General features: G+C 38.0%; 2 protein-coding genes across 4 annotated transcripts in view; both read left to right on the top strand.

Moving 5' to 3' along the window:
- ccnd2a (cyclin D2, a) overlaps positions 1-14,248 on the top strand; it is a 171,874-nt gene extending 157,626 nt beyond the window's left edge. For 2 of the 3 annotated variants that reach the window (XM_077210666.1, XM_077210664.1), the window contains 3 exons: positions 709-868; positions 5,340-5,488; positions 10,561-14,248. In XM_077210666.1, the coding sequence (XP_077066781.1) occupies positions 709-868; positions 5,340-5,488; positions 10,561-10,737 (486 nt within the window). In that variant the 3' untranslated portion in view covers positions 10,738-14,248. Of the gene's footprint in view, positions 1-708; positions 869-5,339; positions 7,397-8,018 lie in introns of all 3 variants that reach the window. The other variant, XR_013196641.1, reaches the window with a different exon arrangement.
- Positions 14,249-14,904: 656 nt separating this feature from the next.
- tigara (TP53 induced glycolysis regulatory phosphatase a) lies at positions 14,905-18,328 on the top strand. The gene is made up of 6 exons (XM_077210631.1): positions 14,905-15,106; positions 15,747-15,784; positions 15,933-16,054; positions 16,486-16,563; positions 16,669-16,779; positions 17,191-18,328. Exons 1-6 carry the CDS (start codon positions 15,075-15,077, stop codon positions 17,578-17,580), a joined length of 771 nt encoding a protein of 256 aa, XP_077066746.1. The 5' UTR covers positions 14,905-15,074; the 3' UTR covers positions 17,581-18,328.
- The last annotated feature ends 831 nt before the right edge of the window (positions 18,329-19,159 follow it).

Raw genomic sequence — 19,159 nt, 5'->3', positions numbered from 1 at the left:
TCTGGTTTAATTGTACTGTATAGCAACAACATTTGAATGTGTAACAGCGGAGTTAATATATAAACATATAGACCTTATGTAGCCCCGCCCCTTTTCAGCGCTGCACTCGTTGTGTTCTGTTTTCCGGTTTTTACTTCTACAGCATGAAGGTAAGATCGATTACGTATTTATGAATGAACCGCTCGTTTTAAAATCTTCCCAGTCTACTGACATATGTTATGACATCCACTTAAAACATTACAATGCTCATGATAACTTAAGTTAACTTTCCAACAAGTAAATCCACTTTACCAATCAATGCCTTAGAGCTTAGAGCAATATAGAGGTACCGCAAAAACTGAAGTTCATAGAAAAAAATTCTAAACATTGCTACGAACATGTTTCTCAGGTGCATAAGGACTATAGTACAAACCTATTAAGTACTTGATCTCTAGTAAAAAAAAAATTTTTTACAGCTGTCTGAATTGTTGATTTACAATGTCACCCCAACATCCATTGTCTTCACAAAATTATATTTAGATCTTGTCAACGTCTAGTGTATAAAAAGAAAACATCTGTTGACAGGAAGCCACTGAGGATGTCACGCTAGTTGAATGTGCAAACACACTGATATCTTAACACCTCAAATACTGCAAAAAGATTCAGACACACAATTATTGAGGTTTGGATCCATAGTGATTTTGCTTCTTTCCTCAAACCTTTTTACAGGAATGGGAGCTGGTTGTCCTGGGCAAATTGAAGTGGAACCTGGCTGCTGTCACTCCCAATGACTTTATTGAACACATTATGAGGAAACTTCCACTGCCTGAGGATAAGCTGGACCTGATCCGTAAACATGTGCAGACTTTCATCGCCCTTTGTGCAACAGGTAGTGTATTCATTGTAGATGTTGGATGTTTAGAAATAAATAATGCCCTCAAAGCATTTTTAACTTCTAATTTGTACAGTGCTCCATAGAACTCATCCCACTCGTTTCAAACAAAATCTTCACAACATGCATTTGTACATTAACTTAGTAGAGTGTCAACTTGTATGTGTCTTCCATTGGTGTTAAGTATGAGTGATAAAAGATCCACTGCCTAGTCAAGTTGGTGTTGATACCTTGCATCATCACTTCAATAAGTGGTGTGTTGCAAGATCCATGTTTGTTCCTCGCAAAACTTGAAATTAAAGCCGACTTCTGTGGGTTTAGTATCTATGGCAACTTTATTCAGGTTCTTGTTGCAGGCAAATTATCAGATGCCATCTCATTACATTCATGAGAAACTATGTGGACTGAAATAGCGACGTGTAATGGAGAGAATTTCACTGGAAGCCTTATGTGTTTGCCTGGTATGTTTGGTGGCCATATCAGTGGCTAACCCTGAATGCAGTGACACTTCAAAAGGCAGTTGTATAGTTAAGGACATTCCTGTGTGCTCTTGAGCCATTGGTTGTACTGTTCCTGGTCTTAGAGGTGGACCACCTTTAGGAGATCAAACATAGAGATGAGAGGAGGGTGAGAAAACGTGAGGAGTGTATTGTTCCAGCCGAGCCAAACAGTGAAGCATGTCATGTTTTCATATCTTATCCCCTCTTCTCACGCCTCCCAGATGCTCCAGGGCATGACGACTTTCCCATGATCAGGAGCCTTTGTGGGGCTGGTTCTCCCAGCCAAGCCTGTACCGAACATCACCATAGGTGGTAATGGGATCCAGTGCACCACCCTTGTTCCCTCAGGCTTCTCTCTTCCTCCCTGGGGTTGCTCAACTCCCCATGAACCTCGGGAGTAACTCTGACTTTGGGGAAGTGGCATACGATGGGAGAGGGAATCGGAGGAGGAGCTGGTTGGTCTTTTAAACATGGAGCTTTTGATTCTGCTATGGCATAAACAGAATCCATAGAAACTGGTTTGAATTGTCAAGATGAGCATTGAAGATAGTTGGGATAATATGAATGGTTTAACAAAATAACTTGGTTTTTAGATGCCGAAAAATTGCAGATAGAGTGTGACATACCTCTTTTGTTAAATCTCTTGTTTTAAGCAATACACAAATATGTTACTAGTTTAACAACAGAGATTCGAGGGGTGTCCAAAAGATTTTAATTGCCGGGCAGATGCCCTGACTGCTGCTTTTCTTTTCTCTGTACAGTTTGCTTTCTTTGCAGAGAATTCAGCGTCCCCCTCTTTTCTGAGACATGCATAAATCAAGGCCCCTGTATCTGAATGAGAAAGAAGAGAAGAGTGTGGAAAGACGACAGCTAATTTTTAATGGTTCTTTGCTTTTGATAAAACAGTTCCGTTTAGAGCACTCTGAGAGATTTGGTCAGGCAGAGTAGACCAGTTCAGTATTAATTAATAACATGGAGGGGCTTTTCAGAGATATGCAAATAGCTGGAAGGCTTGGCTAGAGACCGCAAGAAAGGAGACAAAAGGAACAACCCTCCATTTCATATGCAGAGGCATGTAAGGGTCAGTGCAGAAGGAGCACACGATAAAGCGTTTCTCCGGAGGACAGTCTGTCGAAGGCCTACACAGGAACAAGCTTATTAAACGTGATTATACCCCATTTTACTGTTAAACACCCAGCACCCCCTTTACTTCTCCATCAAAGATTGTCTGTAGATGTCTAATAACAGACCTGAGAAATGCTATGATATTAGCAGCAAATATGTTTTTAAGGTAGAGATCATCTTTGCCACTCTTCAGGTTATTACTTAGAGAAATCCCTTAAGAAAAATAAATAACTAGTGACTGGTGGTGAGTTCAGTAGAGCTGAAAATTAATTAATTCTATTTAACGACATATTCATGTTTTTTTTTCATTCAAGAGCCTCTGTTTCCTCCCACACCGGCCTGACTGCTGTTGCTAAAGACTGGAGCAAGACTGAAACAAGTTGTTACAGGATTTTAACAGTCAAAGAGTGTTCCTGTTTTTAATTAATCTGTTTTACTATGGTTTGACAGGGCAGACCAATACGCCACTTAATTATGAATTTACTTTGTTGAAGATTTGATACGGATTAAAAAAAAAAAGACAATAGACATTTCTTTGAAGTAATGTTGTACATGAATGTCCCAGACATGACCTGCTGATATCTAATTACTTAAAGCCTCATAATGAGACACAACAGAGCCAGGAGTAAAAAAAAAACATTTTAAATTCCGTTTTGTAGGTTTAAAAACTGCTACAAAAAAAGTGCCAATGAATTAACGTTTATTTGACTATTTGTTACATGTCTACTCTTTTAGTAACTCTGTCTTTAAGTTCTTCACTTACATGCTTTACCATTTATCTAAGAGTTATCCTGTGATGCCCAATTCATATTTACGTTTGATCTTTATCAGGCAGGTCAAACATGACTGCTTAAAGTGAGACTTTCTGTAAAGTCAAACCTGTGCATCTGTATGAAAGCCTGGCACTTGATTTATTGCCCCTCAAATCATCAGTCTCTTTGGCCGTTCCTCAACTTTCCGGACGTTTAATTAATTTACAAGTTGAATGCGTACACAGCACATTGCACCCACCAAGGAGCTTGCTGTGTTGGCACAGTTCTGGGGATGCAGTGTGGCGAGGGCAGGAGAATGGTCCATTGAAGGGGGTGAGAGGCTGGTATACCAGGCCAGCCAGCCGCCGCTTACTAGGAGCCTTCCATCACAGGCGTCACCACTCAGCTACATACACTGTTTATACTCTGCATGAATATCAATGAAGGCGTGCAGAATACATCCATTCTTTCTTTACCACTTTCACAAACCAGAGCGTCCAGCTCTGCCACTAGCACGCGCATACTCTTGTTCCCCCGACAAACTTGTCTTGTCTAGAGTGTGAAAAATCAGATTGCAACCCACTCAGCACACGCAAGCTGTGTGTGGGCATCTATTTTCCATTGTTTTTTCTCCCTGCCCCAAAAGACCTAAGAGTTGCAGTGCGGTTTTTGTCTTCTTCTGCTTGACCAGAACTTGCCTTTTAGTACATTTTTGTCTGGTGCGGCAAAAACTACAAAGGCAAGAGTGTATAAAAAGTTCATTTATTTGTCAACACTGAGCCGCAAAATGAGAAAATGGCTGGCTTTGAATGTTAAAAAGGCAATGAAGGCATGCTCGTCAGTTATCAAAGGGCCCAGGGCTTTGATTTTTTTTTCCTAAAAAGAAAGGGGAAGAAAAATCACCCTCAGAGCCATCACACACAGTTTGCTTTGCAATTGAATATGGTAATATGGTAATGCAAAGACTGCCAGGGAGTGTGGGACCGTGAGCCCAGAGGTGGCCCTGCATCAGAGGAATGGCATGGGGGGAATGAGGTGGGTAGGAGGGTCTTTTCTTCTGCCAAAACCTTACGAAGGTCTGGACATTGATTAAAGAATGATGCTTAGTGCCCCCCTCAGCCGCCCCAGCTGTCTAAAACCCAACAGCACCCTCCCCCAACTCCAATCTTTTGTGTGGCTGTCAGGTTGAATTGGAATACACAGAGAGGACTTGATGTTGCATCTCTCAGTTGGATGAGCTGAGGTGATGATTTCGGACAATGAGGCCACACTCTCTTGCCCACTAGACCCATGTCCACCAGTAGCCACACTCAATATGCCAAAAGATAGCAGCAACGCTGACACAAATCTCAAGCTGTTGTAACAACAACAATGACATGTATGCTATTCAACTTTAAGGGTATGTGTCTCAAGTAAAAAAAGTGTTGAAAACAGTCTGAAAATAGGGAGAGAGGGTGCCGTAGAAAAAGAAGAAAGATGGAAATCAATGAGACAGGGGGCAGACAGCCTAAGTTGTTTGGTTCTTTCTTTTCTCTCTTTCTTTCTCCCCCTTCTTGCAGTCAGTCGTCTTTTGGGGTTTCAGGCCCGTTCACAAGCTGTCTTATTTGCATTATGAATGACAGTGAGAAAGCTAACAAGGTTATTGGTCTTTGAGATGAACGCCTGTGACCACACGTGGAAAAAGGACCTACAGCAGTGAGCATTGGCAGGGGGACTGTGGCTCTTTATTCCATCCTTTCCAAAGGCTATAGGGCTTTTTTTTTTCAGGGAGCACACGATTTACTTAGGAGCTGGAAGAAAAGGGGCCGATCTGCAAAGGGTGACTGGAGGAGAGGGTTGGGGGTGGGGTGCTTTTCAGATTCTTTTCAAGCCAAGTGAACCCTCATTATCCTGGGCTGCAGTCATTAGCAAAGGACTGTGCACATACCTAATGGAAAGGGTCTTTATTTATCTGTATTTATGATTTTGATTATTTCTGTATCAATTTAATAATATCTGATATTACTATTCAAAATACTGTATAAGTGTGATAAAGTATATTTTTATGAACTCAAAATTTGACCGATCTTGCCTGGTTTGCTCTTTCCTCAGATTTCACCTTTGCCATGTCCCCTCCATCCATGATTGCAACGGGCAGCGTGGCAGCAGCTATCTGTGGCCTGCAGCTCAACAGCACTAACCGCTCACTGTGGGGAGACAACCTTACAGAGTTGCTCGCCAAGATCACAAACACAGAAGTTGTGAGTATTGTTGCTTTGACAATTTACTAATGCATCTTTTAATGAGTCATGATACACGGCACTTCCATGCGGGCCAGTGTGCTACACAGATTACCTCACAGATTGTTTATATTCTAAAGTGGAGTGATCATATAGGGATGCTTCCTAATTTAAAACAGCGACCATGCTAAGAAGATTACTTGTTGTTTACCAATAGCAACAGCGACCATGATAAGAAGATTCCTTGTTTTTTACCAATAGCAACGCTATTGGTAATTTGTGGGATAAGTGTTGCTGTGCCTGTAGGACTGTGAGAGGAGGCTGTGCATTTCCCCTATTTACTCAATGGGCTTCGGTCCAGCTCCAATTCAATTTCACATTCAGCCACTGAATTACTGGAAATGAAATGGGATTGACCCTGACTGAGAGACTGTAAGGAGAGAATCCGCAGGGCTAGGGGAATGTGTCAGGGATACTATGGCTTTATGCAAATTACTTGCATACAAATTCACACATTCTGTCGCACAAGGGACCAGTTACTGGTCATTTCGTTTCTTTTAGGTCCTTTAGTATCTCTTTAGGGGGAAAAGTAAAAGCCAAAGAGAATAGAAAATTAGGATTAAGAGAATAACCCCGGAAACACATTTAATTCCTATCCTGAGCTGAAGAGGTCAACCCTCCCCAAGATAGAGTGCACTGCTGCTGGTAGAATGACTGCCGCCCCATCATGTGGTGTGTGAAGTTGTGCACCATAGCAGAGGAAAAACAAATAGTCCTACACAGCAGTAAAGGTGCTCAGTGTCTGAGGAGTGTGAGGTCCAGGGCAGAAGGAATGAACTGCCTGCTCCATGAACAACTCGTCACATTGGTGGATGCCAACAAGCCATGCCTTTGAAAATATGCAGGTAGGGTGTATGCACGATACCCTGCTCGCACTGAGCTATAAAGCCTTAAGAAAAATTAAAGGTATAATTCACCCAACATGAACATTCTTTCATCATTTACTGACCCTCAAACTTGTAAAATTATTTGGTTACCAACATTTTTCAAAATATCTTCTTTTGTGTTCCTCAGAAGAAAAACATATAGGTTTGGAATGACATGAAGGTGAGCAAATGATGACAGAATTAAAATGTTTGGGTGAACTGTCCCTTAAAGGAAGTTAATTAAACAGTTTGTCTTGCCAAGGATGCAAATCGACTTTTTTATATGCTACTGCGACAGTATCTTTATTGTGACATTATAGAATCATGTGTGTAATGGTTATTGCTAGCAGTGCTACAGGTATGTTTGCTATATCTTAAAGTGCTTTCATACTAGCACTTTTGGTTTCGCACCCGCAAACTGAACCTGAATCCACTTTAGTGGGGTTTGGTTCATGTGAACTCCAATACGGTATGTTGCTGATATGAATGTAATCATGGAAGTGAAAGGCTTTTAATAACATGATTGGGTAAAACTGTCTATTTGTATATGTTCTAACATATTTTCCTGACAAGCGGGACTGCTGTACTGCAGACATAGACGCCCTCATTCTTTAGAAACAAAATCAAACAATAAAAGTGAGACGGGCAACGCAATGCATTTTGCTGCCTTCTCTTGCATTGCCGTTACCTAGCAACAAGGGATAAACAGTTGCAGCTTCAGATAAGACAAACATACCGCAGTTCAAAAGGCAAAAAAATACAATGTGTACACAATTTAGCGGGAGCAGGTGGGGGGGATCGAACTTGGGTTCGGACCAAACAATTGAACCATGTGTGAATGTTTAACCCTCTGGGGTTCTTCGGACCAAATGGTCCCGAAGAATTTAAATAAAAAAATGTGTAAAATCATAGCTTCATCGGAATGGTCCGAAATTTGGTGACTTTGTTGGTACTTGGTATATGAACACCCCAAAAAATTGGGGACAGGATTTGAATAGTCTAAGTGGTTGTAAAAAAATGGTCACACTCAGGGCCTTCGGGACCAAATGGTCCCGCCATAGGAAATGAATGGGAAATTGGCAAAAATGTGACAATACAGAGTTTTTTTGTGCGTACAATCTACAAATCAGCCACGATCCAGAAAAAAAGCACACAACAGTGAAGGGGTGAATCTATAAAACATCAAGAGTGCAAAACAGACACATCCACACACACACACACACACACACACACACACACACACAAACACACTTTTATACATAAACAAACGGATAAATTCAGATTACATATGGGTTTTGCATTTTTAAAATGCTCAGTTTGTCCACCAGATGGCATCCATCTAATTTCAAAAATTGCTTTTATGAGGTCTAGGCTTGACTCTAAAATGAAATACAGCTTTAAAAAAAATTTTAAAAATATATTTTTTTATTTTCTATTATATTCAATGGGGGGAAAATGGGTCATATTTATTGCATAAATATTAATTATAAATCTTAAATTATCTCAAAACACCAAAAAAGAAAAGAAAAAATATTATAAAAAACAAGTAAAAAAAAAAAATATGATTTTCTTTTAATAAATATGAATCAAACCCTTCCGGACCATTTGGTCCCGAAGACCCTGAGTGTGACCCTGAAATGAAGGACCCCAGATTGAGCACTGAATTTGTTTGGGACGAATAGCTCATTTTACCAATTAGAATTGTTTTTGCATTAATGTTTTGAGAAAATCTTAGAGGTCCTATCCAGATATCTATAGCAGAAGTAAAGTAGAAAAACCTAGTCTTCAATACACAAGGTTTTTGTGTACTAAACTTTTCATTAGTGTATGAGGACCTTCCATATTGAGGCAGAGGTTGGGAGGTGAGCGGTCAGACAGAGTATGAAGAAAAGTCAACCTAATGCCAAATGGCAATGCTGCCAGCCTGGAACCAGGAACCCTGCTGACATTTGTGGTGTCCAGAGCCTGTAGTTTCCAGTAGACATATGATAGGGGCAGCCAGCCTCTTCCAGTCGTCCTTGGAATGTGTGTGTAGCTGAAGACACACCTGGTGAAGCATACTCTGTGCAGCAGTAAGCTACACACATGCATGCCAAACCAAGAGGGCTGATAAATTGGCTTGAAGTTTCCACAAACAACCTAAGGTCTCTCTAAGAAAGAAGCAAAAGACACTAAATATTTGTCTGATACTGGGTGTTACTAGTAGTTTGTTACTGTAGCTACAGTAAATACAGTAAATGATGCTCTTTAGGATGTTGTAGGCATCCAGGTACAGTTATCAGTTCTTTTAAATTAGGCCTTGACTGATTTGTTTATGTTAAGGCATTAATTTGTGTCCTTGTACTCCTCTAGAATACGTATAATATAGCTTTATACAAGATAAAGATCTGCAGTTATAAAAACTAATCAGGAAGAGAAAGTGCACATTAAAAACTCTTTTGAAATACCGCAGCTTCTAAAAGTAGGTGAAATGTTAGAAACTTTGGGTCTGGTATGCTGAGAATGCTCCTTTGCCTAAAGTCATAATGTCATAAGGACGTTGTTATTTGCAACCGAAATGTTATTTGGACCTGAAGAGTAGCAAATTATTTAGAGAAGAACTTCAAGGACTTTTTGGTACATAAGATCATGTGTTAGGCCCCCTGGCCTCTTGCATTAGGCCTCTTGGACATCTTAATCCCTTTCATTTCTCAATGCTGTGATGGCCTTGCTCTGAACCCGGCAATCCTTGCTTTCACTTCCCATTAAAAAACAGACACCAATTTTTTTCTTTTTTGGGCTACTTAAGTCCGCTTTATGCTTCTAGCCATCTTCTGTCTAAGATGGAACACACTGAGTGACATCACAATAACTGCTGTTTCTTCAATAGACCATCTTTCTTGTGGTTTCTATCGATTTTTATTCATTTGTTTGACTTTGACAAACGTAGCTATGCTCCGGTGAGATAGAGGGTGCTCTTGATCAGGGCAAGGTTGGATTAAGCAGGGACCACCCACTCCAACCTGCAGCTCACCAAGTGCCACCCTCCTCTGGATCTAATCATTGAGAAGCTCTTCTAGAGCAAGTCCTGGTTTTACCAGTAGTCGCACATTGAAGCTATTAGAGTTGCCTGAATTAAGCCTTTGGGGCTTGGCATGAATTTGGTTGTGCAGCTATAAAGACCAGCGCACAGGGAAATGTCTTTTAAGAAGTCGGGCCTGGCATTCTTGTGGTAAGACACAGGCAGTTCCTTTACATGTTTTATGCTTTAGTTAATTTACTAGAAGGAATTTATTTTTCATGACTAATAATGGCTCATCGTGGTGGGAAACAAGAGATCTCGTGAAGGATGGTGGCATTGTCATCCACGATGAAAGAAAACAACCTAGAAACACTAAGCTATTCCTCAACAATAAAAAAATAAATAAATGATAAACGATAGACTGCTTCTACGGGCAAGATACACTCGCCTGACCCAGGAGCCATGGATAACATAATTTCAGACTTTGGCCCATCAGCTTTTAATTAGCAGTAAATGTCAAAGGAATGCAGCCTCTCCACAAGCAACACATTCTCCACAGGCTCTCCCCATGGGCCATTCACAGCAAACTTCCCACAGATGCCTGTTGTGTCTCAGACATACCCACTAAATAGGAGGGAGAGCTTTGATCACCGTATCCATTTAGTTGCACTAGAGGGCATCATTGCTCATTTTGTTGAAAGTGTGTGAAAGCCATTTTAAATATGTCATAAGCTCTTTGGAGCCACCCACAGGGTTGCATAGAGTATTTCTCATATTTTATCTAAAAAAAATAAAAATAAAAATTTTGTTTGTTCTTAGTTATACAGAGCAGGAAGAAGACTCTGGTGGACTCAAGTTAGATTCCCTTAGGTCATTACATGCTGTTGTTAAAATGAAAGGGTATTAAAAAAAAACAAGTGAAACACTACCTTTTTTTATCCATGGTATATAGATGTAATTATCATAGGAAACTGCATATTTGGTGTAGACAGAAAAATCTGGGTTAGAATTTTGGTTAAATCTTGTTGTTTTACCTAAACCATTAACTGAGTGTGATTTGCATTTGCTTTAACAGTACTGCTAATGAAGAGATTCTGGATAAGTACAGACATTGCAGCGATGTAAGTGACCTGTTTTTCTAACGTTATGTGTCTGATGCTTTGCAGGATGTGTTAAAGGAATGCCAGGAGCAGATTGAGAGAGTGTTGATGAATAACCTAAGGGAGGGTCGCCGGCAGCAGCAGAAACAGCAGCAGCAGGAACAGGGTGGCCCGCGAAGCAAAGCACTTGATGACCAGGACCAGTCCAGCACCCCAACCGATGTACGAGACATCAACTTGTGAGCTTGCTGCAGGAATGCTGTGATCAGTCTTCAAGAAAAGAAAAAAACAACAAAAAACAAAAATGACAAAAAAACAAACAACCCCAACAAAAAGTGCTTGCTAGTCTTTGTAGAGTTTTATCTTCATTTTCCAATAAAAAAATACTCCCGTAAATGACAAAAAAAGAAAAAAAATCTAAGCTATTTTAGATACAAAAAATAGATATTTTTAAAATGATTTGATAATGATGCAAAAAGCTCTACGGTGCCTCAGACTCTTAGAAGGGAAGTGTGTAGTATTTTGCAAACTCTTTTGATTGTGTAAACATAATAATATGATATTTAATGCAAAGTGATAGCGTTAAGGGCTTTTCAAAATAGAGAGTATACTGTATCAGACTGGCTTGAAAGGGTACAAAAAGTGGGGCTATGTTTTTTTTCCTGTTTTGTTGTGTTTTTTTATTTTATATTTTTTTGGTTCATTTTGGAATCCCTGAACTTGAACACACATTGAGGTGCCATGAGTCTGAATGAACGCACCCATTCACTTGGCTGTGTACTAAGAGTGCATTAGGACCAGAAAAGGGGGATTAAAAAGGAGCGGTGAGACACAAGTCTTATGCTAAGAACGCAGGGCTCTTTTGCTAGGGCAACAGGGGCTTATATCACGACAATAGACTATTAATATAATTTTAATATGATTATTATTATTATTCCTGTTAAACAAGCAAGTTATTGTCTCTTGATGCGAAAGTTACAGACACTTCAAATAAGCTTTTGTCAAGCTGCTTGTGTGCATGCATTTACGTGTGGTGTATGTTGGCTCATGTGCAAGCGTGTACAAGTTACCCTATATCAGGCACTCTTGTGTGAGTCGTGGGCTTTGTTTAATCATCTATCTGCAAGTGTTTGGTCATAGAGACGGATTCAGTGGTAGGCACATGGTCTGGACAGGGATAGCAAATGATTCCACGATGCTTCGAGGGCCTCCTGTATCAGTGCCTTATATTAAATGCTTTTATTTACTGGCCTGGAAACTGCTTGAGGGCTGAGCCCAACCCAGTGCACAGAACAAGAGGAGGCAAGAAAAGGGAGCGGACAGAGACGGCTACGTTCCCTCATTTCTTCTAAAGGCAAGAAGAGTTGTTTTTTAAATTTGTGGGTAAGGTTGTCCTTTGGGGCAACCTCCCACTAAATATTACAGTTGTATTGTATACAGATTATTATGTTTTTATGTATTTTGTTGTGAGCGTGTTGAAGGAGCCTTAGGCTGATTTGTGTTTGGTCCAACCAGGGACCGAGAGAAGAGTCATGGAGTTGTTTGCAAACAAGTGTATGCAAATTTGATTAGCAGTAAAGGAATGTGTAGGCAAGAATGATTTAGGATGATGACGATGAAGCTTGGTTAGTTTGAGGTGTGAAGCATGCTGCTGAGATGAGGATGATGATATGAAAGGAGGCCAAAGGAGAAACAACAGCTATTATGGTTTCCATAAATCACCTAATATTTAAGATCTTTAATCTATTTGTCAGTTTATTTGTTTGTCCTTTAGTTTAGTTTTTTTTAGTTAGTTTTGGCTGGTTTCCCATGTTTTGATCATGGCATGTTCGGTTCATTATAACGTTAAAGCATTGGAAACCAATGTATGACAACAGCAACAAAATAATAAGGCAAATTAATTTAACAAAAATGAAAAAGACCAAAAACCAGACAACAAAAAGACAGAAAACAGATCATAAATTGTTTGTTGGTTTGCACGCTCCAAGGGCAGTTTTCTTGAAATTTGAAAAAATGTACTTGTGCAACTGCACCATTGAAGAAATGTTTTTTATATAGTGCCTTGAGTCTGATGTAGACTTTCACCCTGTTTTGCAGAGCTTAAGCATAAGATCCACTACCAAGCCATCCAAAATATGCTGCTTCCAAAGGTTGAACTGGCATGGGATTTGAAAACCTCCAAAAGTCATTACAGTGTCCAAAAACAGGGTGCATCATCAGCACAAAACGGCTTTCATATGCTGAATTTTCATAGCTTACCTTAAAAAGGGGCAGTCGAGCTTAGGTTTGTGTCCGTCTGCATATGTGTGTGTGTGTTTGTGTGCATGTCTTTCTGTGTGTAAAGGAGATATCTGCGTGTACTCGTACATTTCCTTTGCTGAGAAACAGTTCTTAGTGATGCTTGAGTTTCACAAGTCACGTTTCCTCCATCCTACACCAAAACCCCTGTCAATCTTATTGTATTAAATTAGTCTGTCTTAATATTTTCCCAGCTCTGCTCTGAAAATTAATTACAGTACTGTTAACAGATTGTAAGGGTGGCTATGTCGTTTGACTTTGAATATGGACTGAAGTTACGTTCATTAAGGGGTATGATACTGTATTCCAAAGTGATGAGATGGAAAAGGTGTGAAGACATCAATCAAGTGTCAATATTGTTATTGAGTTATTGTTTTTTCCGCTGCTAAAAAGCTATGATTTTTTTTGTTTGTTTGTTTCATCTTATACACAAAAATAACATTACATAGTTGTGATGTCACATCAGTGTGCTGCTATTTTATAAACAATTGTATTATAATTATTTTACTGCTTACAGAATACTTTGAGAATACAGAAGTAGAGGGTAAAAGAAGAACATGAAATGAGTATTCGACTGGAAATGCTCTTTGTACAGTGTGCTCTTATAAAGGCATGTTTCTTTACCTTTTAGTCTTTTCCTCCTCTTCTTTCTCTGTCACATTCTGTAAGTATGGTATCTCTATACCTCAGGTTTACTGGACATAAAATACTTTTTCCATTACCTCACACAACTCACAACAGTTTTTTCTTGGAACCTGGAAAGGACAGCACATAGAAGAGGTTATGATATGTCTGATGTAGTAAATACAGTTGAATTTCGATGTAGATGAATAGAAAGCTTACAAGGCTCCCACCTGGACGTCAGAAATAGTGGATGGAGGTGACAAATGATTGACAATGTACCCTGCCCATTTCAGTGAATATAAACCTGTAAATATAAAATAAGCAAAAACGAGTAAAGGCCTCCTCCCTCCACTATAACCATATCATGTGCCTCAGTTATGTCTGTTGCACAACCTCTGTTCAATAAATATCTGCTTTAAAGAGTGTGGTGCTATGTTGGTCCTATGTTATTCTTAACCTTTTATTGGCAATGTTAATGGTGAAAATAACAATGGGAATCAATCCAGCATGTTAACCTGGTAGAGAATGACTGTAAAGATTGAATGTGGATAATCAGACAGACTGGGTGAAAATTACACATTTGAACAGGTTGAACTTTTTTATTCAACCATGTTTCCTTGCATAATTATCCGCTAAATAATTATAACTTAAATAAGTTGGAAATTGTTACAGCTGATTTAAAAGAGATGAATTATAGGGTAAAGTCATTAGGGCTTGGCAACTCTGTGGATATTCTTTGGATTTCTGGTGAACTCAAATAATTTGTCATTGAGAGCATGAATGAAGTTAAAGAAGAGGGCATGCTAAGGTCAATAAACTTACCATGAAAGAAGTTTTCTGCCTCCTCTTCTTATTTCAGTAACGTTACTGTAGCCTACTGTGGTGAAAATGTTTAATAAACGTTTACATTTTACTTCTGAGGAGCAGCTGGTGACTGCTTAAAAATATCATTCATAATTAAAATAAAATGATAAAATACCTATGTAGAGTCAATGTAATGCCAGTGAGATAAGAAAACCGTGACAGACAGACGTTATAAAATTTCAAAACGCGCCACTGCACGCTTCAGTCAGGGGTGAGCGATGTGACATCGATGTCTGATTCGTTAACGAATCATTCTTTTGAGTCGGATCTTTTCAAGGATTCGGTTGAGCTGGTGCATTCAAAAGTGCAAAACAAATCTGAACGATTAGTTTATGACTCTAGATTTATGTTTATAATGTTAAACACACACTGGAAATATGTGTAGAGCTATTACAGCTTTATCAACAATCTTACGCAACAGAGTTGGTTTTTAACAAATATCATTTTATTAAAACAAATAACGACTATTTCAGCCAAGAAATATAAATAGATTCTAATAATTTTTCAGCTACATCAAAATTAACTGGGATAAATTAAATTCAAATAAGCACCCTTATAAACAAAATTGAAAAGGATAGCAAATAGGCTACATTTAGGAAATTGAGTCGGACCTACCAGCCATGCGTACGAACTTCCGGTTAAATCAAGTAACGTTAACGTCGCTGTTAGTGGCAGTGCTGTCACCACTAAGCAGCGCATATTTGAAAACGCAAGGGCCTTGACAGATTCCGGGATCGATGGATGAACATCTATAACCTCACGACGCTGTTAACTGCATCGTAATATCTGCAGCAATGCTCGCTTTTGGTTTAACGATAGTCCGACAGTAAGTTGGCTTTTCTGCCTTGTTTCTCTAATAAAAACACATTTTTCTCATTATACCTATTCATTCTACATTGCCAATTTATAATCTCTGCATTATTGATTCAGTAACTGTAAATTAAAGTGACCTGATATTTTAATTATACTCTGCTAAAGTAACGTTAGTTCTAAATATAGCACTGTATCTGAACGTCGTGGCGTTATAGAACGGTATTAATACATTAGGGCTGACTGACATTTAGTAGAGTTTAAATATGCTAGTGGGAATTTAGTTTAAACTTTACTGGGCTCCTCATATCATATTACTCCTGTCTCTTGTAACTTGTGTTTAAAGGGCAATACGAATTCCTCTTTCAGTGAAAGGTCAGAGGCAAACTTGATGTAACTCTTTTAAAAACACCAAAAAATGTCCTACCCTCACTGTCCATGTTAAAAACGATATTTAAGTTATATAGTCTGTTGTCTTCATTGCAAGAGGTTTTGTAGAATCCCTTTCTTTTTCATTACAGCCTACAAGAATAAACATGTGAAGTTATGAACAATTTACAACTAAGAGTTTTCTTGAATTAAAATGATTGGTTACAACTGTGCGCTGGTTATTAATAAAGTTTTTATTGATCACTATTACTGTTTTGGTTTACCAGTGGTGAGACGCAGTGCAACAAAGATGGCCTTTTACAAGGTAATTTTTTTTACAGGGGAAAAAATGTTACCCATGTTAGTACCCCTGCATTTATTTCAGGCATTAAGCATTACTTTTCTTTTTTCTTCTTCTTTTTTTATCTCAGCACATGCTCCACAAACTATAACTATAATTTCTTTCCTTTTAGGTCAGAAAATAGACTCACCGCTTTCTGAAATTGGGATACGTCAATCTGAGGCTGCTGGCCAGTACCTCAGGGATGTCAAATTCACAAATGTGTTTGTCAGTGACATGATACGTGCCAAGCAGGTAAAGTAGAAACATACTAGTTCCAGTCTAGTTGAAACATACACGTTTGCCACAGGTAGAGGGAAATGTTTCTCTCCAAAATAAAAGAAACTCTTTTAGGTTATTCTGTTCAGTGCTCGTGTGGGTCAATTGAGCTGGAAATGCATGTTTCCCTGGATAAGAGTCAGCAAGCATTAAAGCGATATACCTATGTGAGTCTATTTTGAACATGATAAAGAAACCATCAATAATAGTCAAACTATATGTTAACAGACAAGATCTGTTAATTTGCAATATGCAACTGTTGCAAATGTTATAAGGTTGCACTTGACCACTAAAGTTATAATAATATCTAACTAGTATGTCCTATTGTTTTCTTGTAACAAATATCACTTTCCTTGTGTGTATTCGTTTGTTAGGATGAATAATCACGTTGTTTTGTAAAATTACAGACTGCGGAGATCATTGTGAGGAACAACAGAACCTGCCCTGATATAGAACTAGTAGCAGATCGATCACTTAAAGAGAGAGTAAGTACAGAGTACTGCTTGATAGTATAAGAAAAATGTCAGATCAGAGTATGTCTTTTCAGAACAACTTTTCAAATGCATCTCAGAACTATTTTTTTTCTCCAGAGTTTTGGTATAGCTGAGGGAGGTCGAGTCATAGAAATGAAAAACATGGCTAAAGCAGCCGGACAGCCTTTACCAGAGTTCACTCCACCCGAGGGAGAAACCATGGAGCAGGTAAAATTTATGGCACTTATGTAAAAAATAAATAATAGTCAGTATAGCTGGTTTGTGATGAAAGAAAACAGCCACTCTAAATTGCAACACTGTACAAAACAGAAGTTTATGTTTTAATATAAAATAACAGTCCATGTTCTATGTCCCATGTATTTAATATAACATTTTAAAATTAATTTTGAATTATCAATAAATACAAAATAATTTAGGATCCAGTTCTTCAAATTTTCAACAAAAAACAACAAATCTGGTTGTCATCCTAAACTTCTGTTTACTGTCTTTAAATGAGTTAAATGAGGCAAATTTTATTTAGTTATTTTTACTATATATATATATATATATATATATATATATATATATATATATATATATATATATATATATATATATATAAGCTTATATTCCTTTCAGGTGAAGGTGCGAATCAAGGATTTTCTCAAGGCTATGATCGAGCGAATAGCTAATGACCACCAAGACAAAGTACAAGATGGTGAGACATCCATATCAGATGAAACAAATCGGGCTCCTGCAGGACTCCCAGATGACGGAGTCTTGGATGTTTCTGTCCATGCCTTGGTTGTTGGCCACGGGGCTTATATGAGCATAATGATGCGGCACTTTTTTGAGGACCTAAAGTGCCCCGTGGGCCGTTGTTTAGACCCAGCTCAACAGTTTTCCATCTGCCCGAACACCGGAATGTGCCGTTTTATTATCACTTTGAAATGTAGGAATGCGGGTTTTGCACTTTCAGACATGAAATGCGTGTTCATCAACAGAAGAGATCACATCAAGACTGATTAAGAACAACAATATATGAGTAGAAAAGGCAATAAAATGTTTGCATGTCAAAGTTCAAACACTTTACCCCTATTCATCATACAGAATTTTGTGATATATCAACTTTTGGAAAGACAGCCTTTACCAATATCGGTTTTGATTTTACAATATAACTTATGAATCCTATATTGTATACCATTCAGACAAAGGCAGTATTAAATATTGTTTTTTGAAGATTGTTAATTTCCTGCAAGGGAGTGTTTATGTGTGTGTATGTAAGTTATTGATTTACTTTTAAATGGTATAAAGTGTAAATGTTAACTTTATAAATATGTCATACATCTATGTTGTTGCGTTTATATATAGCCACAATTTTGCTGTTGGGAAATTATATTTTATTAGGGGCATGTCGAAACACTTGGCACACGAGACGAGATGATACAATATTTGGTTCACGGGAATGGGACGAGACTATTTTAACCGTTTTAAGAAATCTTCAATGACAAAATACATGACTGGAAAATAGTATTTTATTCGAACTGCACGCATATTAAATTCTCATTGAAATCACTTGCAGTTGCTATAATATTCTGCAATATTTTTTTACTAATATATCTTCCTACTAAAGATATTTAGGTGAACTTCTGTTTTCATCTTTGAAGGATGACTGTCATGACCTGTTATTGCTGAACCCGAAACCATGCATTACTTTTGTATTTATTCTTCCGTAAAGACTTTTAAAATAATATACAAGTACACAAGATTTTACATATGCATTTTGTGCCTCATATTTGCATAAGAGTTGTGGAGTGTTCTGACATGTTCAGCAGAACAGAACAGTCAATATTGAAGATATTCAGCTACTCTGACCTTGTTTTAAGGTGTTTGTTGAGTCAAGGTTTGAATTAACTCATGCACCCAAATCTGTTGACAAAAGAAAGGATAAATTGTTGGTTTTATGCACTTAATAATCTCTAAAACAAACATCAACAAGTCTGGCTGATACCAGTCCAATGCAAATGGGAACAAGTTTTAAACAAATTGTCAGTATATGGGCCATTCTACAGAATTGGAGCAAACTGCTGTTCGACAACCAAAAAGCACATTTAAAAAGCATTTAAGTATTCAAATTTTAGATGTTTACTAAAATCCTTCTATGATCTATTGAATCCCACAATAATATTTAAAATATAAGTAAACTTAATATATATAAAATCATCATTTATTGGGTACTTTCAACTGAAAGGTGGCTGTCCCGAACCCTAACCCCTAATTTACAACTTGTGAAAATGATATTGAAATGTTGTTGTTGTTTTTTTCATTGTTGTTTTTAAAAATATCTTCTTGATTTCTTTTAAAAAGTAAATTAAAAAAAAAATGTATTGATGTAATCAAAATATTAATAGGTCAATATAAGCCGCCTTATTAAATTTGTTGTAAGTTTTGGTAGTGACAAATTTGGGGAGAGGAAAAATATTCCAAAACTTTCTGAAAATACAATATGATAATTAACTGCACAATTACTAGAAAAGTGGACCTCGGGTATTATACAATTTGCATACATACAAAATTTGTGGGAAAAGAGTTTTTTTTTTAAGACGTT

The sequence above is a fragment of the Siphateles boraxobius genome, unplaced genomic scaffold (genome assembly GCF_051911475.1).
Source record: "Siphateles boraxobius isolate OS27281-9 unplaced genomic scaffold, OSU_SipBor_1 65, whole genome shotgun sequence".
Lineage (NCBI taxonomy): Eukaryota > Metazoa > Chordata > Actinopteri > Cypriniformes > Leuciscidae > Siphateles > Siphateles boraxobius.
The sequence above is the reverse complement of the archived record's forward strand: the minus strand, read 5'-3'. Positions and strand labels throughout refer to the sequence as shown.